The sequence below is a fragment of the Notolabrus celidotus genome, chromosome 8 (genome assembly GCF_009762535.1).
Source record: "Notolabrus celidotus isolate fNotCel1 chromosome 8, fNotCel1.pri, whole genome shotgun sequence".
NCBI classification, from domain to species: domain Eukaryota; kingdom Metazoa; phylum Chordata; class Actinopteri; order Labriformes; family Labridae; genus Notolabrus; species Notolabrus celidotus.
Genome location: NC_048279.1, coordinates 23,870,029 through 23,888,616, shown reverse-complemented (window position 1 = coordinate 23,888,616; position 18,588 = coordinate 23,870,029). Strand labels below are relative to the sequence as shown.

Sequence of the window (18,588 nt, the reverse complement as noted above, 5' to 3'; positions counted from 1 at the left end):
TATTTTATATTTCTCTCATGAGCCACAGATGGTAGCGCCCTCTCAGATTGAGCATGTGCAGAGGGGGCATGACAGGACAACACACATATTTTTAAATTGTTGTTCTGAGCAGAAGGTTGTGAACTGCGAGAGCTGCCCTTTCTCTGGACCATGCTGGAGTCATGACCGTGAATAAACAACCCTGAGCTACATCTCCTCATTTTCTTGAAGAAGGGAGAAAAATTTGCATACCTTTGCTTGCTAGGACACAGAAATAAGAGCCAGAAGGGTTTCACTGAAATAAAAGAGGGCCTGCTGCTCAGTTTGATAACAGATGTGAACTGCAGAGCAAAATACTGCGACAGAACAGAAACAGCAGCACCAAAGGCTTCTATGTGGAGTTATTAATAGTTAAACTGGGCTGCCTCATCCCCCTCCCATGTGGCCGGGATCATATATTCATAATGCAACACTGGTGTTACACTACAGGACTACAAGGTACTGTACTGTGCCATATTTGGTACATGACTAACTTTGGTACTGCATGTCAATAAACAAAGCCTGCCTAAATGACACAGAGCTTAAACAGATTAAACAGATTACAATCTGGATTTTTTAAACTCCTTTTAAATATATTCAAAACTGTAAATGGACACATCAAAATCCTCAGGCGACATCACATTAACATTCCCTGTTTCTGTTGAAGCCATTCATACATATTCAGTATAATCAGAGCTGGAACAATACGCTGATCAGGCAGCTAGCAGGTTGCCAAAAAAGGAAATCTTGGTGTGTTATAATTAATTGTTTAATTCATTTTTAAAGCAGAACTACCCGTGTGCATAAATGAGAAAATGCTGCTTTCTTTTTTTCTTGAAAATCTTTGTTTTGCGCAGAATGAGACATTGCGAAAGTTGCTTGAACTGGGACTAAACCTGATGATGAGGTGCAAGAAAATATAATAATGGAGTATTTTTTGACACATAATTACAAGGTGCTTCTTTGTAGTCTATAATACAACAAATGGACAACTGCCATTTACACATATCACATGTCAGCTTCATATTGAGTTACATAAATGAGGCTTTAAATTATTTGTGTGCCCAAACCTGCTTTTAAGCTCTAATGGGTGATAATGTTTTTCAAACTATGTGTTTGATTCTGGTTTGGTTGGCAATTACTTAATAAAACTAATAATTTTTCCTGAGAGTCACTTTTGTATATCAATGTGCTGAAGTTTACAGAACAGAGAGATTCATCTGTGCAAAAACTTAAAACAGAACACTGAGCATCTGTTGACTCACATTTCAAAAACAGCTACAAATTATGAACCAACTTCAAACTGTTTTTATCATCTTGAACTGAATATATTTTAGTTTTTGTAATGTAGGTCAGACCATACAAGTGATTTTATTAGAGACATCAGATCTACTGTTTTGTCTGCTTCATTCTTGCCAAGCACAAACACATACACACACAAAACAAACACCCAAAGCTAAGAGGAAGTTAAAAAGTATACTGTCAGTCAGCACGAGCTGCCAGAGAACAGAGTTGGCCTGTTTCATTGCAGCACAGACAGCAGATAAACCAGGTGCATCAGCATACCTGAGCACTGGTGAAACCACAACGCACGTATAAAACACGCACACACACACATGCACACACAACACCTGCCGGACTGGCCTGACCAGTTTCCCTGCAGTGTCTTTTTTCACACTAATGGAAACTCGGAGCAGAGTTCAGATCAATAGAGGTTTCCACTGGAGCAGTCTGTGAAGTATGTTTGGCTCGTTTGTTAGCAAAGGGAGCAGTCGCTGGATTCAGACTGAGGGGAGGCAGTCTGTCGATGAAGCTTAATTCCCGTAATGATGACTGGTAGGTATTGGAGGCACACTCTATCATCGCTTCCCATCAAGCCCCCACGTCCTTCCTGGACGTGACCATTTCCTGTGCTTCTAAGGAGCAGGGTGGTGCCGGCTCAGTGACGCTGAGTGTTCATCAGTCACCACAGACACTGGACTTAATCAGAGCTTGTGTCCATGTGGAGAAAATGTTTTCATCAGTGAGGCGATCTATCAGACCACCAAATGATGCCCACATACCTTCTCTGCCATTGTTACTCAACTTGTACCTGTTAATTAAGCCTCATACTAAAGCAGATCCCATGGTATGAAGAAGCTATGTGCAGATTTTACTTTTCAAGAACAAATGTTTTACATATAAAGTAAAGCTTCATGTAAAGTTTGATGTATGTAAAATTTGCCATCAGACATAAAGCAAGTCATGTGGTGATGTAAGGGCCTCTTGTTGTCTAAAGTGGAAGCTAATGTGGCTGATGAGCTAACTTATAACATTCTAGCTTGCTCGCATCATGCTACAACTGGGAAGTCAACCTACTTAACACAGTTTATTCAGTCAGCTTAGTTAGCTAAGTAAGAGATAATATGGTAATGTAGTTAGCACATTGTAATGGGAAATAGAACCTCAACAGAGTGAACCCTGAGGAGAAGCAAAGGGGTCTTAACGCTGTTGGAAAGTAACATTTTGTCCCATTGTCAACAGGAAGAGGTGAAATTATAAATAGTGCAGTAGAAGTGTCATAACTCCTCTCTATGGAGTCGCTATTCAGAAATAATAACCTATGTCAAGGGGCTTTGACCAATCAGAATCAAGTGTTGAACACAGCCGGGTGTCTATAAGATATCAGCTAGCTATTTGATAGAATAAAGAACTGTAGCACTATTTTTAGCATGCTAATGAGTTTGTGATACAGCCAAAGACTGTATAAATAATGGACGTAGTATCCGTGACATCACCCATCTGTTCCTGAATGCTGTTTTGAAGTCAATCGACGACAGTAGCCATATTGGAAATGCGGAACTCAACCAGGCAGAGTGTGACGTAAAGGGGCGGAGTTTGAGCCTCTTAGCCAACAGCTATGTGTTCCCATCCGGGAGTCAAGTCAAGCCCAAGTTAGCTAGGCATCGCTTGTTACTAATTGTTACTTGTTACTTCTGAGGCTAGACCAAACAGACAGCTCAGTTATCCACATGTTATCCCACAGCTTTACTCTAATATTTTTTACATAATGGGCTGATAAAATACAGACATAGGGTCATTCAAGATTGACCATTTGGCCCTGAACTCTTGGAATACAGATGAGAGAACAATTTTTGCTGAATAATGGGACCTCAAGGCTGAAATACCTGTAATCAGCTGACAATAAAGGGCAATAAGCACACTGGAGATATAACAGAATTACACAGTGTTAAAGATAAGCTACATGCAGTGCTGCTTTTGCTGTGTGGAAAGAGTGAAGCTCACTCTGCTGTGTGTATGCGTGCGATGGGTTGGCATTGTATGCATTAGGGTGTGTCTACTGCAGACTTTGATCCAGAGGATTTCCCCTCCTAACTCGAGACGACACAAGCTGAAGGATAAGAAGCTTCTAAAGTAGAAACATCCCTGAATTCAACTTCACACAAACTAAACCCCTGAACCCAGGATTAATACGTCACCATGTCAACGTCTGGATGACTCATGACATTTAGCTTTCTTGAACATTTCAATCCCTTCCTTTATTAATACTTAACAGTTGTAAGCTGTTGCAGATCTGCATGAATCATACTATGAATGAATTATGCACTTGCTGTGCAGGCAGATCTACAACAGACCTCAGAAACAGCCCTATGTCATACACACAGTTGTAGACTGTGACTCTGTTACTAGGGCACTGCTGAAGAAACAAAGGCTCCCAAACTCTACTTGCCCTCTCTCCTCTGTTTAACACGACGACAGAAGACCCCTCGATAACTGAAATTGTTAAATGTTGTTTTCAAAGGGGGTTGTAAATATCTTTGCAGTATAAATATAATAAACTTCTGCCCTTTTACAGAGATGCAGTTATTCCAGCTCTCCAGTTTGTCCCTCTCATGAATTTACATCACAGAGTTAAAGAGCTCAGCATCAGTCTTTAGGAAAAGAAAAACCTGGTTTTTACACAACTTTTAAACCTCAAAATTCACTTGACACTATCCTCCATTACTCTGACTTACTTCAAGAAACCCTTAATATATTTCATAGCCATCAGGAAGGAAAAGTTATTTAGTCTGCTGCATGATTTTCAAAATGCATGTCATGTTGGGAATCTTTTTCCAATCCACTTGGCTTAAACACAACAAAACTGTTCAACCAAAGAGCTCAGGCAGATATGCCAGTTCTGGTTACCCAGATGAGTAAGAAATGTTTGATTTGTACTGCATGAAACGGACTATGTGGTCGGGGATGCTTTACTGTTGAGCCCCTATTTTTAAATGTTAAAGAAGAATTGCCAAAGACGACAACCAAAAGCCATCAATAGGTTCCTGCTCTCCCAGAATGGCACTTGATCACACTTTTTAAATACATCGTTTAGCGTTCATGTTGAGGGTTAAATGAGTGATCAGAGGTTGATGGATGGACGGATCGGTGAGGGACATGACAACAGTGGCACCAATTTTATGTAAAGCAGGTATGAGGCCTGGACATGTTAATAACTAAGAACATTTAAGATATCAATTCTGTGAGGCAGAACAAAATAAGAATGTTGTTCAGCTTTTTGTCATTATTTCACATCACTTTCATCTGAAGTTCAACTCCAACTTTTATTCGTTACTCATGGTATGAGGCGAGCTAGTTTAAAGTTGATATTTAGTTTTGGCAATCACAAGCTGAAGCCTGGTTAACAGCCTGGCATAGACTTTGTGTTAAGCTCTGTTGAACCTTATATATTTTTAGAAGAGCAAGAATTAGGTTCAAAAATTTAGGTTTTCTGATAATCTCCTGGTTTTATTTTTATTTCAGAATGTTGAACATTCAACAACCTGTGGCTAGTCTAGACCTCTCACTGAACTACAAACATCTGATGGACACATCCGTTTGAGTTTTAAAATCCAATGAAGAGGAAGTTTAAAAGAAGGTTACCCTAAAGCCACAGAGGGTGCAATCTGTTGTGTCATTTAATTCAGTCTTCCTTGTTATGCAACACTTAAATACCATATGAGAGAAATGACAAATGGGGACCAGGGTCAAGGTCCTCCTACTGGGATTAAAACGAGGATTACTGATGTTACGTCATGGAATATGCACTAAGTGAAATGAAGAATGATGACATATCGGATGATTTTAATTTCTGCCACATGATATAACAATCCTAGTGATGGGTGAGGGGACAGTCATTTCTATGTATTGCATGTTGGAGAGCATGTATTAAAAACCAAGCAAAAGTTAAAAGTGGAAAAATGTCATATTTGAGTCCTGGAATGACACGCAATTTTGGCAAAAATAAAAAAGCAGCCCTCTCCTTGTGCTAGAGAAGCATCTAGACAACAAAGCTGGCAGATCACTCTCACTGTTAATGGAGCATACCCTCTTAAGAGGGCATAAATCATGTTATTGCTCATTTAGCCAGGGCAGCCGTTTAATGATTGGCTCACAGGGAGACAGGGTGGGGTCAGATGCTGAGGGAGAGTTAGGGGTCTGTTACAGGATCTCCTCTGACTGCAGCTCTACAGGCTCGGCTCTGCACTTAAACTTATTACATCTTCACATTTTACAAGATTAGGTGGTCAGCCAAACACTGAACGCTTCCCTTCATGCAGCAAATGCAAAAATGTAAATAGACTACAAACACATGCACACAGGAATAGGAGAGGAGTCCATGCACGTCGTTACATGCACATATGCTTCTCTGGCTTCATTGCTCAGTGTCCTGGGGAGGACAGACAGATGACAAACTGTTCCTGTGTTCCGGTTTCTTCTCCCTTGATCCAAGATCCAAAGATGGCTATTCACATGCACACATGCACGCACATCACATACACACTTTAACAATAATACAACTGGGAACCAAACCAGTGAACCTCAAGCTGTGAGAAAGCTATTTGCACATGTTGTGAAAAGGGACTACTGAGCCCTTTTTATATGAAATGCAAAATGAAATTACGAAACATCCAATTTAAAAGTAAAGTGGCTATTAAATGGACACAAAAGCAACAGAAAAGAGGACATATAGCCCTTAAATGGATTCTGCCTGTAAAGCATAGAACAACCTGCCCACCTCTGCAGTGAATAATATGTTTAGCTGTTCCTAATGGGTCTTTCCAATGTGTATTCAGCTGCTCATTTCCGCAATTTAGCACAAATTGAAGCACAGGGAGTCTCCCTGCACAGGGTGCTGATGGCTGGTGGTAAGAGTAAGATGTCTGCTCCACTGGCTCTGGATATGAGCCAGCCCACGTCAAGGCACTGTTCTCCTATTAATGCCACAGCACAGCATGTAAGGAGAATAAAGCCTCCGAAGTAAGAAATCTATGTTACAAAGGTGATGAGAAGCTAAATCCACCAGTTTATTTTCTGTGCAAAAAGTATTGCTTTTAAAAATCATGCAAGTCTGCAGGGTATGCAGACTTATGTATATGCATTAGAGTGTAGTACAGTGTTTTAATCAACACCAAGCTTGTCAAGCTTGCCAAGCTTGCCAAATTACATTTTTAATCAATTATGGCCACTATGTAGTGCTTGGCAGTAAGTATAAATCATTGCAAGAGTTTTGGCAATTAGTCCACTGTATTGATTAGTGTATTGACAAACTAGTAATGACTGGCTATTTTAAAGTCGGATTACCGGTTTGACTCATCTTTAGCACCTGACTAAATCAACCCACTCTTTGCTGTTAGCTGATACAACAGCTTTAAGTATACAGCCATGCTAACAGCTAGGCTACAATCTGAGCTATCAGCTAATTGAAACACACTGACATGCTAAAAAAGACTTTACTTATACACTGATGATACCTGAGTATGATGTTTTGAATGTTCAACATTTTAGTTTTAAAGTGTCTAACAATTTCTGATAAGGTTTACGCCTGAAATCTAATCTAATAACTATTTTGACATGGCGATGGCACTATATGAAAAGGTCAGGCATTTTACACACTTTTTATTATGTAATATATAAGACTGGACTGTTTCTAATGTCATCTTGCTCTGACAAATGGGTCTTGTCCCCCCTTATTCATGCAGGGTACAACTGCATGAAACATTGGTGTAGACAGATCTATTGGTTTCTTAAGAGATGTTTTTGAAGCCAACCAATTGGAAATGCTGACTCATCCTAGCTTTCAGTCAACCAAGAAACAGAAAAAGAGATGGAGTTGAGGGGTGTCTTGAGCTGCCTGGCGAACAGCTTCATAGCGCCCACCTGTCAGTCACTGTTTAGTCTCAATATCTTCAAAATGGATGAAAAAAAATCACCCTTGCACAGTGTGTACAAAAAAAGGCTATTCAGACCAAAACATGTTTTTGAACCAGGCTGAAAACATACTTATATTTGTGGAAAAAATAGACATCTTAACATTGGTGTTAATGGGGTCTCCTTGGCTTTAGGAGACAGCCTCAAGTGGACACTTGAGGAACTGCATTTTTTTGCACTTCCTCAATTTTAACACAGGACCAACCATTTGTGATGAGACCGGCAGAGATTTTCATAAAAAAACAAGATGGCTGCCACTGGTGTGGAAAACTGATTTGTGCAGCATCCATATGTATCCAAGTCTACATCCCTTGGTAACAACTAATGAAAATCAAAAATGAACTGAGACGTTCCAGACAAATCACATTTTGGAACTGGTCTGGCGTATGACTGAACCCTATTTGTTAAGATATTTGTTTCTGGTGGACCAAGCATCAGACCACCTTCTCTTTTACTACACTACTTTTTTCTGCTTTTGTTTTTCATGGATTATGGAAAATGACATATCATTGTATACAGGACTAATTATTGGGTAACCCAAGACATGTACAAACGTTCTTTTCTTTTATAAAGAAAAATAGACTAACCCGTTAAACGAACCAATAAATAAATGTAACTGCTTAGATACTATAACAAAGAAATACTAGACTTAACGCCCCTATTAAATGTGTTTGGGAATGGGAGGCTTGAGAATGCAGTAAACCTCTGAGGCTTTTTGCAGATAGCAATTACTCTGTCAGAGGTTTAAATCAGATATGTATCAACTTGCCGCTTAATGGCGAGTTTGAAAACTACCCCCACGCTGTCAAGGTCCAATCTCCACGATAATATCCATCCCCCTATGAGAGATAATTATGTTCTGCTGTAATATGAACACGGTATGCTAACAACTCTTCAGCCATTAGTCACCGCAATGCCTCCTCTGGGCTCTAGATGTCTAGTGTGAGCAGTATCATCTCGGACAACAGCTGCCTCTGTCCTGAGTAAAAGGAAAGCTGGAGGCCATTAAAGTGCAGAGCAGATAGAGAGGGGAAGGGCCTGGCAAGATGTGAGAGCAGCTACTTCTCCTCTCTGCTATGCTCTGAATCCATTTGGCTCAGTAGCTGCATACACACCCACGGTAAAGAGAGGTTACTGTGCTACAGCATTTTATGCTAAATCATTGTGCCTGATTTGTAAGACAAGAAAAAAAGAGAATAAACAGTGAAAAAGATGGAAAATGACTGATGAAAATGCGCTGGTCTCTGATCATCCATTCAAAGCCATGTTTTTCATTTAAAAAACAATCCTCTGTTCAGCTTTGACTAATAGGATTTGGGTGTACATGCTGCACCCTAATAGTCCAGCAGTGTTTGCAGTGCTAATGAGTCCACTGGGCTGTCCGAGTAGTGACTTGCTGAGACAAAACTGCTGAGATGACAGGAAAAAAAAACAGCCTCCCTTTCTTAGAGCAGAGGAAAAGCTGGACAGGTTATTAAATATTAAACATCTCAGCATGTGGTCAATCATAAACCTTCTGCCTGACAGGGACTGAATCTTGAGCAACTAAGACGTAGATCCTCAGTGTGCCTAGAAGCGTGTAACACAACCTTTTGATTACAAATGAAGGCCTACATGAGGATCAAGCCACCTGAAGATTCCTCAATGAAACAACATTTAATGCCCAAAATGAACCACCAATACTGTAAAATAATTTATTTTTAACACAGCAGATGGATTAAATAAGCACATCTTTGAGTATTTGATAAATAAAAATAATACTTGTGTTTTTCTTTGTCACACAAGTCAATGACTTAAATGCATTGGGGTTCTTAATAGTAACACATTAACAAAATACATTGGTTTCTGTGAGGGTGTAACTTGTTTTTTCAGCAGCTTTCTTTTGTCTCACAATAACCAGTTTTATCAATACTATGGCAAACAAGACATCAAAAGGGTGAAAAAAATATGTTTCAATTTGAATCTACAAGTCAGAAATTGGTAAGGAACAAAAATCTAAATTGGCATATCACCTCAGAGTCAAATGTAAAAAAAGGACTAAAACCCCAAAATATTTAGTGCAAGTCCCAAAATCCAAAGGGCTTAATTAGCACCCTATTAGCCCATTAATATATGATTAAGTAATCAACTCGTTCATGATTAATCGACCAATCTTTGCATATCCCAAGTTGGCAAACTCTACATAATGCCAGCTATTGTGAAACTGCTGTGTATTGATGGGATAAGGAAGAATCCCATAGAAGTGATTTGTGATCACTTTCTGGAACCAATTTTGCCACATGTGAGACTTATTAGAAACCAATGGGAGGTGGGTACTCACTCGAAGGCGAAGAAGAGGGCGCAGGTCCCCACGATGAGGAAGAGGGTCAGGTAGAAGACTCCTTTCTGCCGGGCCATCATCACCCGCCCGTCGCAGCAGAAAGTGTTCTTCCCCGGGAGCTTCTCCCATTTTCGCACCTTGCGTGTTATCATCACTGCAGACATGGTGCCTTCTCGGATTAGTTCTACTCCTTCACGTTGAGGTTACTCGTTCTACTGTAAAGCTGTTCATGTAATTATATGGTGGGTTTGGAGGAGATCCTACGTGTTTAAAGATACGGTTCAGACGATGTGGCACAGTCCACTGCGAAAAAAACAAGTGACTTACTCAGATTTCCAAAGATCTCTGCACAGGACATAGACTGTCAAGCATTTTCCTTTTTCATTTAATAAGACCTGCAGTCACATCATCAATGCCTCTTCATCCATATTGTTATTAATCCCAGTTTCCCATCTTTACTGCAGCATGTCATTCCCACAGTGTCGAGGCTCCCACGCTGCTTCAGCAATCTCAATCCTCTCTCACACAGCCAGAAAATACTGAAAATAACACCAGAGATTCATCCAAACGCTTGTGGCAGATGTTCACCATCGGAAACCTGGAAATGCAGCCGTGGCTGTTGCATCAGGAGAGCGGACCTTGACCGATTGACATTCATATCATCTCGATAATAAATCATAAATGACTGTTGTGAGGCGAGCTGCTCCAGATATTACACTGAGACCCCTCAGCTGGACGTGGTCATCATTGTATAAAACAAACAATCCTGTAGAAAGGAGGAATAATCGCCAGTATGGACGCGCGTATGTAAAGCTGTTTGATGTGCTTTTTTCCCCGCAGGATGCCAGCTCTCGGTTTTAGTCAATGGCAGCAGGAAACACGCCTAGATTGAAGTGTCTAATCTTAAAGGGGCAGGACAGGTGTAACAAAGAGGAACAAAGGACGCAAATAAAGGTCCTGTTCACATCACATTAATATGCTGAAGCTCGCCTCTGTAGTATTACCCGAGGGAGGAAGCTGTGAAGGAGTATTAACGAAGATAATTGGTGAAAGACACCAGATGCATTAATCCCTCAAGTGTTTAAAGGCTGCAGAGCAGCGGAGGTAAACACTGCAGAGGTCCTCACAGGAAAACACTTTACACTGGGACACAGTCTTTCCATTTAGTACAATTATTCTAAAACAACTGTAGTGCAATTAGGAGGGATGCATTCAAAACTCCATCATCCATTCCAGTAAGCATTAAAACACAGCACAAAATATTCATTATGCAGAATGACCAGCTTTAGGTCAGAAGTTCTCACATCAGTGCATTACTGATTCATGAAAGAGCATGTTACATTAATGTTACATTAATGTTGCAGCTTATGGAGGTAAGCTTGTTTAAATTAGTCATACTGTTGGTTAAATGATTCTCTCCAGAAATCATTTAAATATTTTCTTACACTTTCATTATTTTACACAGTAAAAGAACAACTATATTTTGTATTATGAATCTTAATCTTCAATGTAACTAATCATCAAAATAATAAAAAAAATGTAGCAAAGTAAAAATATTTTCCTATTAGATGAAGAGGAGTAGAAGTAGTTGAAGTAGGGGAAATACTCAGGAAAAGATGAACTGCCTCATTACAGCAATAAAATAACTGATTTATTATGTTTACTTGATTTCCACAACAATGTAAATAACATGATGATGTTTACTGTCTTTTCAATGTCAAGGTTCAATGGATGACATATTTCCACTGTGCCTCTGCACATGTACTCAAGTACTGTAGCTAAGTGCAAAACTTGGATACAAGAAAATATGTATCTGCACATTTTGTTACTTTGAATTTTCATTTTATCCATATTTTCAAACAGGAGGGTTAAGTGTGTCTTTACGGATTTAATCATTAAATGCATTTTTATGAAGCTTAAAACAGGCTGATTTTCTTAGCTATTGCAAAGTGGGCCCTTGGACATCCTTGGCTCTCAGAGGATGCTACAAACTAATCTTACAGAAGAACATTGTAGAGGTTAATTGGCCTACTGCGAGCATCTAATGTGTTAATATGAAACATACACATTATTGCAGCAGTAAAATAAATGAAAAGCATCATATATATAAGCAAAACACTCACATGGGCCACTTTAATGAGTTTTTTTGATAACTCATAGTAAACCATTTTCTTTAACACGTTAAGTATTCAGGAGCAGGATTTTTGTATTTGCAGTAGACAATTCACATAATGCACAAAGCAACTATTGCTGAAGCAAGGGATCTGATTTCTCACACCAAGTGCAGCATATTCTTGCTTCATGCTATTCATAGTTTATTGATTTACTGGATTATGTTATGCTGTTTTATTATACCGTATATAATATGAAACTTTCCTGAATGTCTTTTGAGTATCTGGTGTATCAAGTTCAGCGCAGTGTACATGCTTGATGTATGTAGTGTAGTCTATTGTTTCACATCAAAATAAAACAAAACAAAAAAATATATATTTTAATAACTTTTTTAAAGGTGAATGAATGAATGTGATCATTTATGAATCTCAGCTCAAACAGTTATATGATTATGATGTAAACAAGTATGTAAGGGCCAATTCGGATACTAAACGACAACGGTCACATGCTGGTTTTTATGTTTAAAATGACATGGGCACCTCTGAATTTTAAAGTTTTCATCTCTGAATTAACTGTCATCTGCAGTATGACAGATACAAATAATTAGAGATATAAGGAAAATAAAACCAAAGACCCATGAATCAATTTAACTGAGGTAAAGCCAAAAATAGTCATTTTACATTTAAATGTAAATTTCAGTTTGTTCTCGGTTTTTGCTGTTTGACTAGCTGGGCACTGTGCTCATGGTTCATTGGACGCTACACTCATACAATTAATTTTTTTTTCTCACACACCTATGATATGATGCATTTGTAAGAAGCTAAGGCCATACAAGTTTTAGTCAAATTCATAGAGAAAAAATGAAGGTTTTTATTTTGTAAAGAAATCCTACATGTTTGTTTATGGTCTATAATAATTACATCTTCACAAACCTTCTAGCTTAAAAAAAAAACAGCTTTGGGTAACGTAATGAAAAATTATGTTATCCTGGTTCCGTATTTGCTCAGCTCCACCATAAAGCCATTATGGACTGCTTGTTGCAACAGGAAGGCAAAGAGATAACTCTTTATGAGGCACACAGCGGAAGGCTGCATCATTAAGACTCAGAGAGAGAATCAAACATCACTCACCTCAGTCTGATCTGAAGTTATAGACCAGAGGTAAAGCAGCTATGTCTCAGAGAGTCAGAGTCACCGCTGGAACACAGAGGGACATCATTAATACATGACCTGTCAGATGCTGCTTAGACCAGCCTGTCAGGTTTGAATATAATCATGACTGCATGACAGATTAAAGTCAGTGTTCAAATTCAGGAGCCACTTTATATTACATGAGGAGAGATCAGAGTTTGATTCTAAGTAGTATGTCTGACCCTTTTTATTTACAGTCTATGGTCTGACCCAATAAGCAGAATATGGATGGACAACATTATCCCTAAAGAGTATGGTGTGAAATAGATCATCTTTATACTGTCACCATTTACACATTTCATCTTTACTGATTTTAACACTGTTGCAATTTTCTATTTTAAACTTGTTACAATCAGATTTGTTTATCTCCCTTTCATATTTGCTGTATTCTTCTTTTTGATGTTTAGAATTATTGTTGTTTACAGTATGTACCGTTATGTTTTTCATCCTTCCCAGCCTCTCCCTTCAGAGGCCTGTTGCAAAACCGAATTTGCATCCGATCCTTCACAACAGATGACCAAGGATTCATTTTTTTTTGTTGGAAAATGAAACTTCCCATTGTTAACTCACCTTTTGGTGTTTTGAGCTCTCTGTCTCCATCTGTCGAAAATAGCAAGAATCTCTCCCAAACAGATTCATGCCATCCTATAATTTTAGAGCACTCGCTCTCTAACAAAACTACTGATAACGGAGTTGTCAACAATCTTAGTTTTATCATTTTGTGTCAAATTAAGACCAATCTCGTGTACTTTAGCGACAGGATAGCTTAAAAGTCCATTCATGAATCTAACTGCAGGGTTTTTTAAATAAAGTTTTGAATTTTTGAAACGTCCGTCCTGCATCATGGTCCGACTGAAACAACGATGTTGTCAATGGTACCGCTTTGTTGTAATGTTTGTTGTAGAGTGAATTAGCTCTCTTGAACTCTTTAATACGGTTACGTGGAGCTTGCTTGTTCTTTGTAAATGGACGGTGTGCCTTGCCTCCGTGTGTCGCAGTGTCACGTTCAGACGTTCAGGTATTTAACCGCCTAGTTAGTAAACTGCAAAGCTAGGTTAGCTAGGCAAGGCAACTTTATTTGTATAGCGCATTTCATACACAAGGGCAACTCAATGTGCTTTCCATTAAAACATTAAAAACACTGGAAACATTCAGACAAGCATAAAAGAGCACAATTACAATGTCAAATATAATAAAACAGAAAAGAAAAGGAAAATTAGAAATATATTAAAAATTACATTAAAATTTTAATTTAAAGTGGGTTAAAATGAGCTAAGATAGGAAGGCAGTGGCAAATAAAAAAGTCTTATTTCTTTAATTTAAAAGAGGTGAGAGTTGGAGCAGACCTGCAGCTTTCAGGGAGTGTGTTCCAGATATGTGGTGCATAATGACTAAACGCTGCTTCACCATGTTTCGTTCTGACTCTCGGGACTGAAAGCAGACCAGTACCTGATGACCTCAGAGGTCGAGATGGTTCATAAAGTAGCAGCAGATCAGCAATGTATTTTGGGCCTAAACCATTCAGTGCTTTATAAACCATCAGCAGGATTTTAAAGTATATTATCTGACAGACAGGAAGCCAGTGTAGGGATCTAAGAACTGGAATGATGTGATCTACTTTTTTAGTCCTTGTTAGGACTCGAGCAGCAGCATTCTGTATGATCTGCAGACGTCTGATGGACTTTTTAGGGAGTCCTGTAAAGACACCATTACAGTAGTCTTGTCTGCTAAAGATAAACGCATGGACGGGTTTTTCTAGCTGGTACTTAGCATAGGAACTACAGACAAATGAGAACTAAAAAGTGTGCACAAAACATTGCCTGAATTAATGATAAACATCTCACTTTACAGAACATGTCTACAGTCCAAAGGAGCTCTGGACCTGGATTTCTGCCTTCTGAGCGAGTCAGATGAAACCGTCCTTTTACCCATTTTACCTTCCTGTCTGTCACAATTGGACCTGCAATCCCTCAGAAATATGGTGGCTTCAGACAGTGCCTGTGAAATAGTTTGGAGTCAGGTAAAAAAAAGTAGAGTTTAATTGAAATATAATGATCACAAACAGTGCTACACAGCAGCTTTAACACAGTTGTATGTATGTCCTGTTGTGTGTCCACTTTTGTCGACAGTCTCCTCTACAGTCAAAAAAGGAGAGAGGACGATCAACTAGTGATAAACTGGAGAATATACTGCAGAAGCTTTTGGAAACCCATGGTGAAAGATGGTCGGAGGAGCTAAGGGCAGACCTTCCCCGTAGCTTTCAGAGGCATGGAGACCTTGTCCTACTAGGAGACAGCTGTTTCAACCTGCCAGGCTGGAAGAAAATAGGTACAGTTACTGGTGTGCAGGATGGAACAAAATTATAAGTGAAGACATGTTTTGATTGCATTTTACTTTTTTCAGACCATCAGCTGTGGAGTGCAGTAGCCAAAGGACTTGGGGCAAAGCGTGTAGCGAAGATGAGTCATATATCTAGTGATGGATTTAGGTCTCCCATGGTGAAAATGCTGCTGGGGGAGCATAGCTGGGTCAAACATGTGGACAACAAGATTAGGTAAAACTCAGTCGATGTATGTTACAGACATTTATTTTCTTACTCAATAGATTTTAAGCAAATGAATAAGTACATTTGACAACATTTTTGTGAACTTATTTCTTGAGTTCCTACCAAAAGAACACTCCAAATCACTCCAGTCTTGATATCACTACTCTGGTTTCTAGAATTGTTTTACTCTTCTATAAATCTCATGAAGCTGCTTTCAGTGAATATTTAGGATATAGAATATGCTTCCAGATGGTCGAATGATTTCCCGAATAAGTGCAGCTTCAAATCCAACAAAAATACGTCATTGTTGTCAAATGTTGTCCGCTAAATGTTTCAAAAACTATCTGAACTTATAATATTTTCCCTTTTTGTTTTCAGTTATGAGTTTGATGTGACCAAATGCATGTTCTCAGCTGGAAACATTACAGAGAAGCTCCGGGTGGCAGGATTTGACTGCAGTGGGGAGACTGTGGTTGATTTGTATGCAGGTGAGATAACCATCAGTTCCTTCCTGTTTAGGTGTAAACTCTGCCTAAAATTGGCCCTGTGTTTTTATCTGTATTGTGTCTAAATGTTGCGCTCTTCAGAATTGATAAATGATCACAGTTGTGTCTTGTGTCAGGCATTGGATACTTCACCCTTCCATATCTGGTCCACACTGGGGCCCACCATGTTCACGCCTGTGAGTGGAACCCTGACGCAGTTGAAGCTTTAAAGAGAAACCTTGTGTCAAACAGGGTGTCAGACCACTGCACTGTTCACCAAGGAGACAACAGACAAGTAATGATTTTCCTTGTGCCTACCATTACATTTTTTTGACATGCATTATATACACAAGTGGAGTTTAAGCCATCTCCTAATTGAATGCTTTGCTTAACGGATGAAAGTGTTGACTGATATTGATGAGTCTAGTATTAGTTCTCATCTGCAATGAAAATTATGAGAGCTTCCACCTTGCTTTTTTATGTATATCAGCACCAAAAAGAACCAATAGAGATCCTTTTAGAGATTTGGGGCTTATCGCTTCACTACTAGAAATGTTAAATTTTTATGGCGCCGATCAGTTACGTGTCCATGGAATCATCCCAACTTTTTTTTTTCTTTTATGCTTTTATTAACAACTTTTAAATCCTGTGTATTTTCTTTCATATTTATTAAACAGATTCACTATTTATTTTGCTATTCTAAAATTCCAACACTAAAGACATCTCAACGTTGTAATCTGTCAAATAGGCAAGGCACGTGTTTCTTGTTTTTAAAATCTCACTGGGCACCAATCTGCATCTCATTTCCAGAATATCAAACATTTCCCTGAAGAAATCAGCAAAAAATATTGGCCTTAAGCATGAGTCACAAAATCAATCTGAGATCAAAAAAAAAAATTGCAGTAAATGAGATTATTGTGCAGTGCCTTTAGCTAAAATTTCCAGCTATCCCTATTCAATACAAAAACACATGTTTAGTCAAGGAGAAAAAATTTAGATTGTCGTTTTTAACTGATCTTTCTTTTTTTTAAGCTCCAGCTGTGTGACATCGCTGACCGAGTAAATCTGGGTCTCATACCGAGCTCTGAGGACAGCTGGCCTGTCGCATGCAGACTGCTGAGGAGAGCGACTGGTGGCATTTTGCACATTCACCAGAACGTTACCTCACCGTTTACGAACAAAGCAACCGTTCCAGAAATCAATGATGCCACTCAGAGGGCTTCTGGGAAGAGGGCTGACAGAGAGGTGTGGCAGGACTGGGCTTATGACACAGCAAACCGCATCAGCTCTCTTTTAAAGGACATCTCTGGTGCAGCATGGAGAACAAACATTCAACACATAGAACATGTGAAGTCATATGCACCTCATGTTCACCATGTAGTTTTGGACTTGGAGTGCAGACCGTCCTGAGCTGAAGAGTAATACTGAGTGAACACTTTGGCATTAAATAGCGAAAAAATGAAGTATATGTTCACACAGAACAGCTGGGTTATGTGATTATTTATGTCAGTGTTTTTCTAAACCTTTATTTACCCTGTGCAGGTTCACTGAGCGGAGATGCTGCCCTACATTGTACACATGCTTTTATGATCACACATAGAAAGGGGAAAAGTTTACCACGACAGTCTTACCTTGTTGGCTACTTGACAGCCCCTCCAAAGAAAAACTCCTTCGGGTGTCTTGTTGTAGGGGCACCATATTGTTGTGATGCAGTAGTATTTATAGGTTTGGGGTACTTTCATATATACAATACACTAAATCTGTGGAACTTAAATTTAGGGCAGACATTTTTTTGATGATTTTCATATGCAAGAAAACTCTCTTTACATCCCTAATGGCAATCAATGAATCAAACTCTACTGACAGGTGTGAGGCTAAAGGCAGAGTCTCACTAAAAAATGTGTATAAACAGATGCAGAATCTTCCATACAAGGGGCTCAATGAGTGTTTTCATGCATATTAAAGTGATGTGAATCATATGATGTGGTCTTCACAGTCATCAGGTCTGAACCCATGATAACAGCTGTGAGAGATTATGGACCCAAATAAGGGAATATCTTCTGGGTGAATGGTGTTAATCCATCCAGTAGAAATATATCCGTAGCAGCGCCAAAGCCGCTCTAGCAGATAACAGTGAATGTTTTTACATTTATCATTTATCTATCTATATCTGTTCATGGTGTGGAAAACAAAGAAAACAGATTAAGTGTCCGTGCAACACTTACCTGCAGAGTCATATTGCACATCTGTAAATGGTTAGATTATTTTTTTGTTGAGTGATAATTCAAATGAGTTCTCTTTTTTGTAGCTTTTAATCATGAAATACAAGTCAGAGAATATTCATATGTTTTAAAGGTTCAGAGATAATTTGCTTTACAATGTATTTTTCTACTGTTGTGTTGCCCATGCCCTGACATCAAGCATGAGTATTGTAGTGGGGGGAGGAGTTGGACTAACTAATAAGAAATCCAATGGGCTGAAGGGCCTCAGTGGGCCTGAAATTGAACCCTTTTTTTTTTCCATTTACGAATTATTTCCTCAAGTCAAGTTTATTTGGTGAAACAAGTCTGAAAAAAATGTTGAATCTGTATCTGAATAAAAGGTGAATTCGCTCTCTTCGGCACCTCCCACTCCTACTTTATGTGCAACAAGGTTAAGTCTGCCTCT

The 18,588-nt window shown here is 39.0% G+C and overlaps 2 protein-coding genes across 5 annotated transcripts in view; one reads left to right on the top strand and one right to left on the bottom strand.

Annotated features, from left to right (window-relative positions):
* Window positions 1–13,720, bottom strand: part of zdhhc9 (zinc finger DHHC-type palmitoyltransferase 9) — a 32,874-nt gene extending 19,154 nt beyond the window's left edge. Inside the window, exons 1-3 of one of the 3 annotated variants that reach the window (XM_034690107.1) lie at window positions 13,462–13,720; window positions 12,832–12,897; window positions 9,590–9,892 (exon numbers count right to left, since the gene is read on the bottom strand). In XM_034690107.1, the coding sequence (XP_034545998.1) occupies window positions 9,590–9,753 (164 nt within the window). In that variant the 5' untranslated portion in view covers window positions 9,754–9,892; window positions 12,832–12,897; window positions 13,462–13,720. Of the gene's footprint in view, window positions 1–9,589; window positions 10,467–12,831; window positions 12,898–13,461 lie in introns of those variants that run through there. The other 2 variants (XM_034690106.1, XM_034690108.1) reach the window with 2 other exon arrangements.
* trmt12 (tRNA methyltransferase 12 homolog) lies at window positions 13,711–18,544 on the top strand. 2 transcript variants are annotated; one of them, XM_034690105.1, is made up of 7 exons: window positions 13,711–13,766; window positions 14,743–14,911; window positions 15,021–15,219; window positions 15,295–15,445; window positions 15,815–15,924; window positions 16,059–16,216; window positions 16,954–18,544. In XM_034690105.1, the coding sequence occupies exons 2-7, from the start codon at window positions 14,870–14,872 to the stop codon at window positions 17,329–17,331; spliced, it is 1,038 nt and encodes a 345-aa protein (XP_034545996.1). In that variant the 5' UTR covers window positions 13,711–13,766; window positions 14,743–14,869; the 3' UTR covers window positions 17,332–18,544. The 2 variants fall into 2 exon arrangements, with proteins under 2 accessions (XP_034545996.1, XP_034545995.1); XM_034690104.1 differs by having other exon boundaries at window positions 13,751–13,909.
* The last annotated feature ends 44 nt before the right edge of the window (window positions 18,545–18,588 follow it).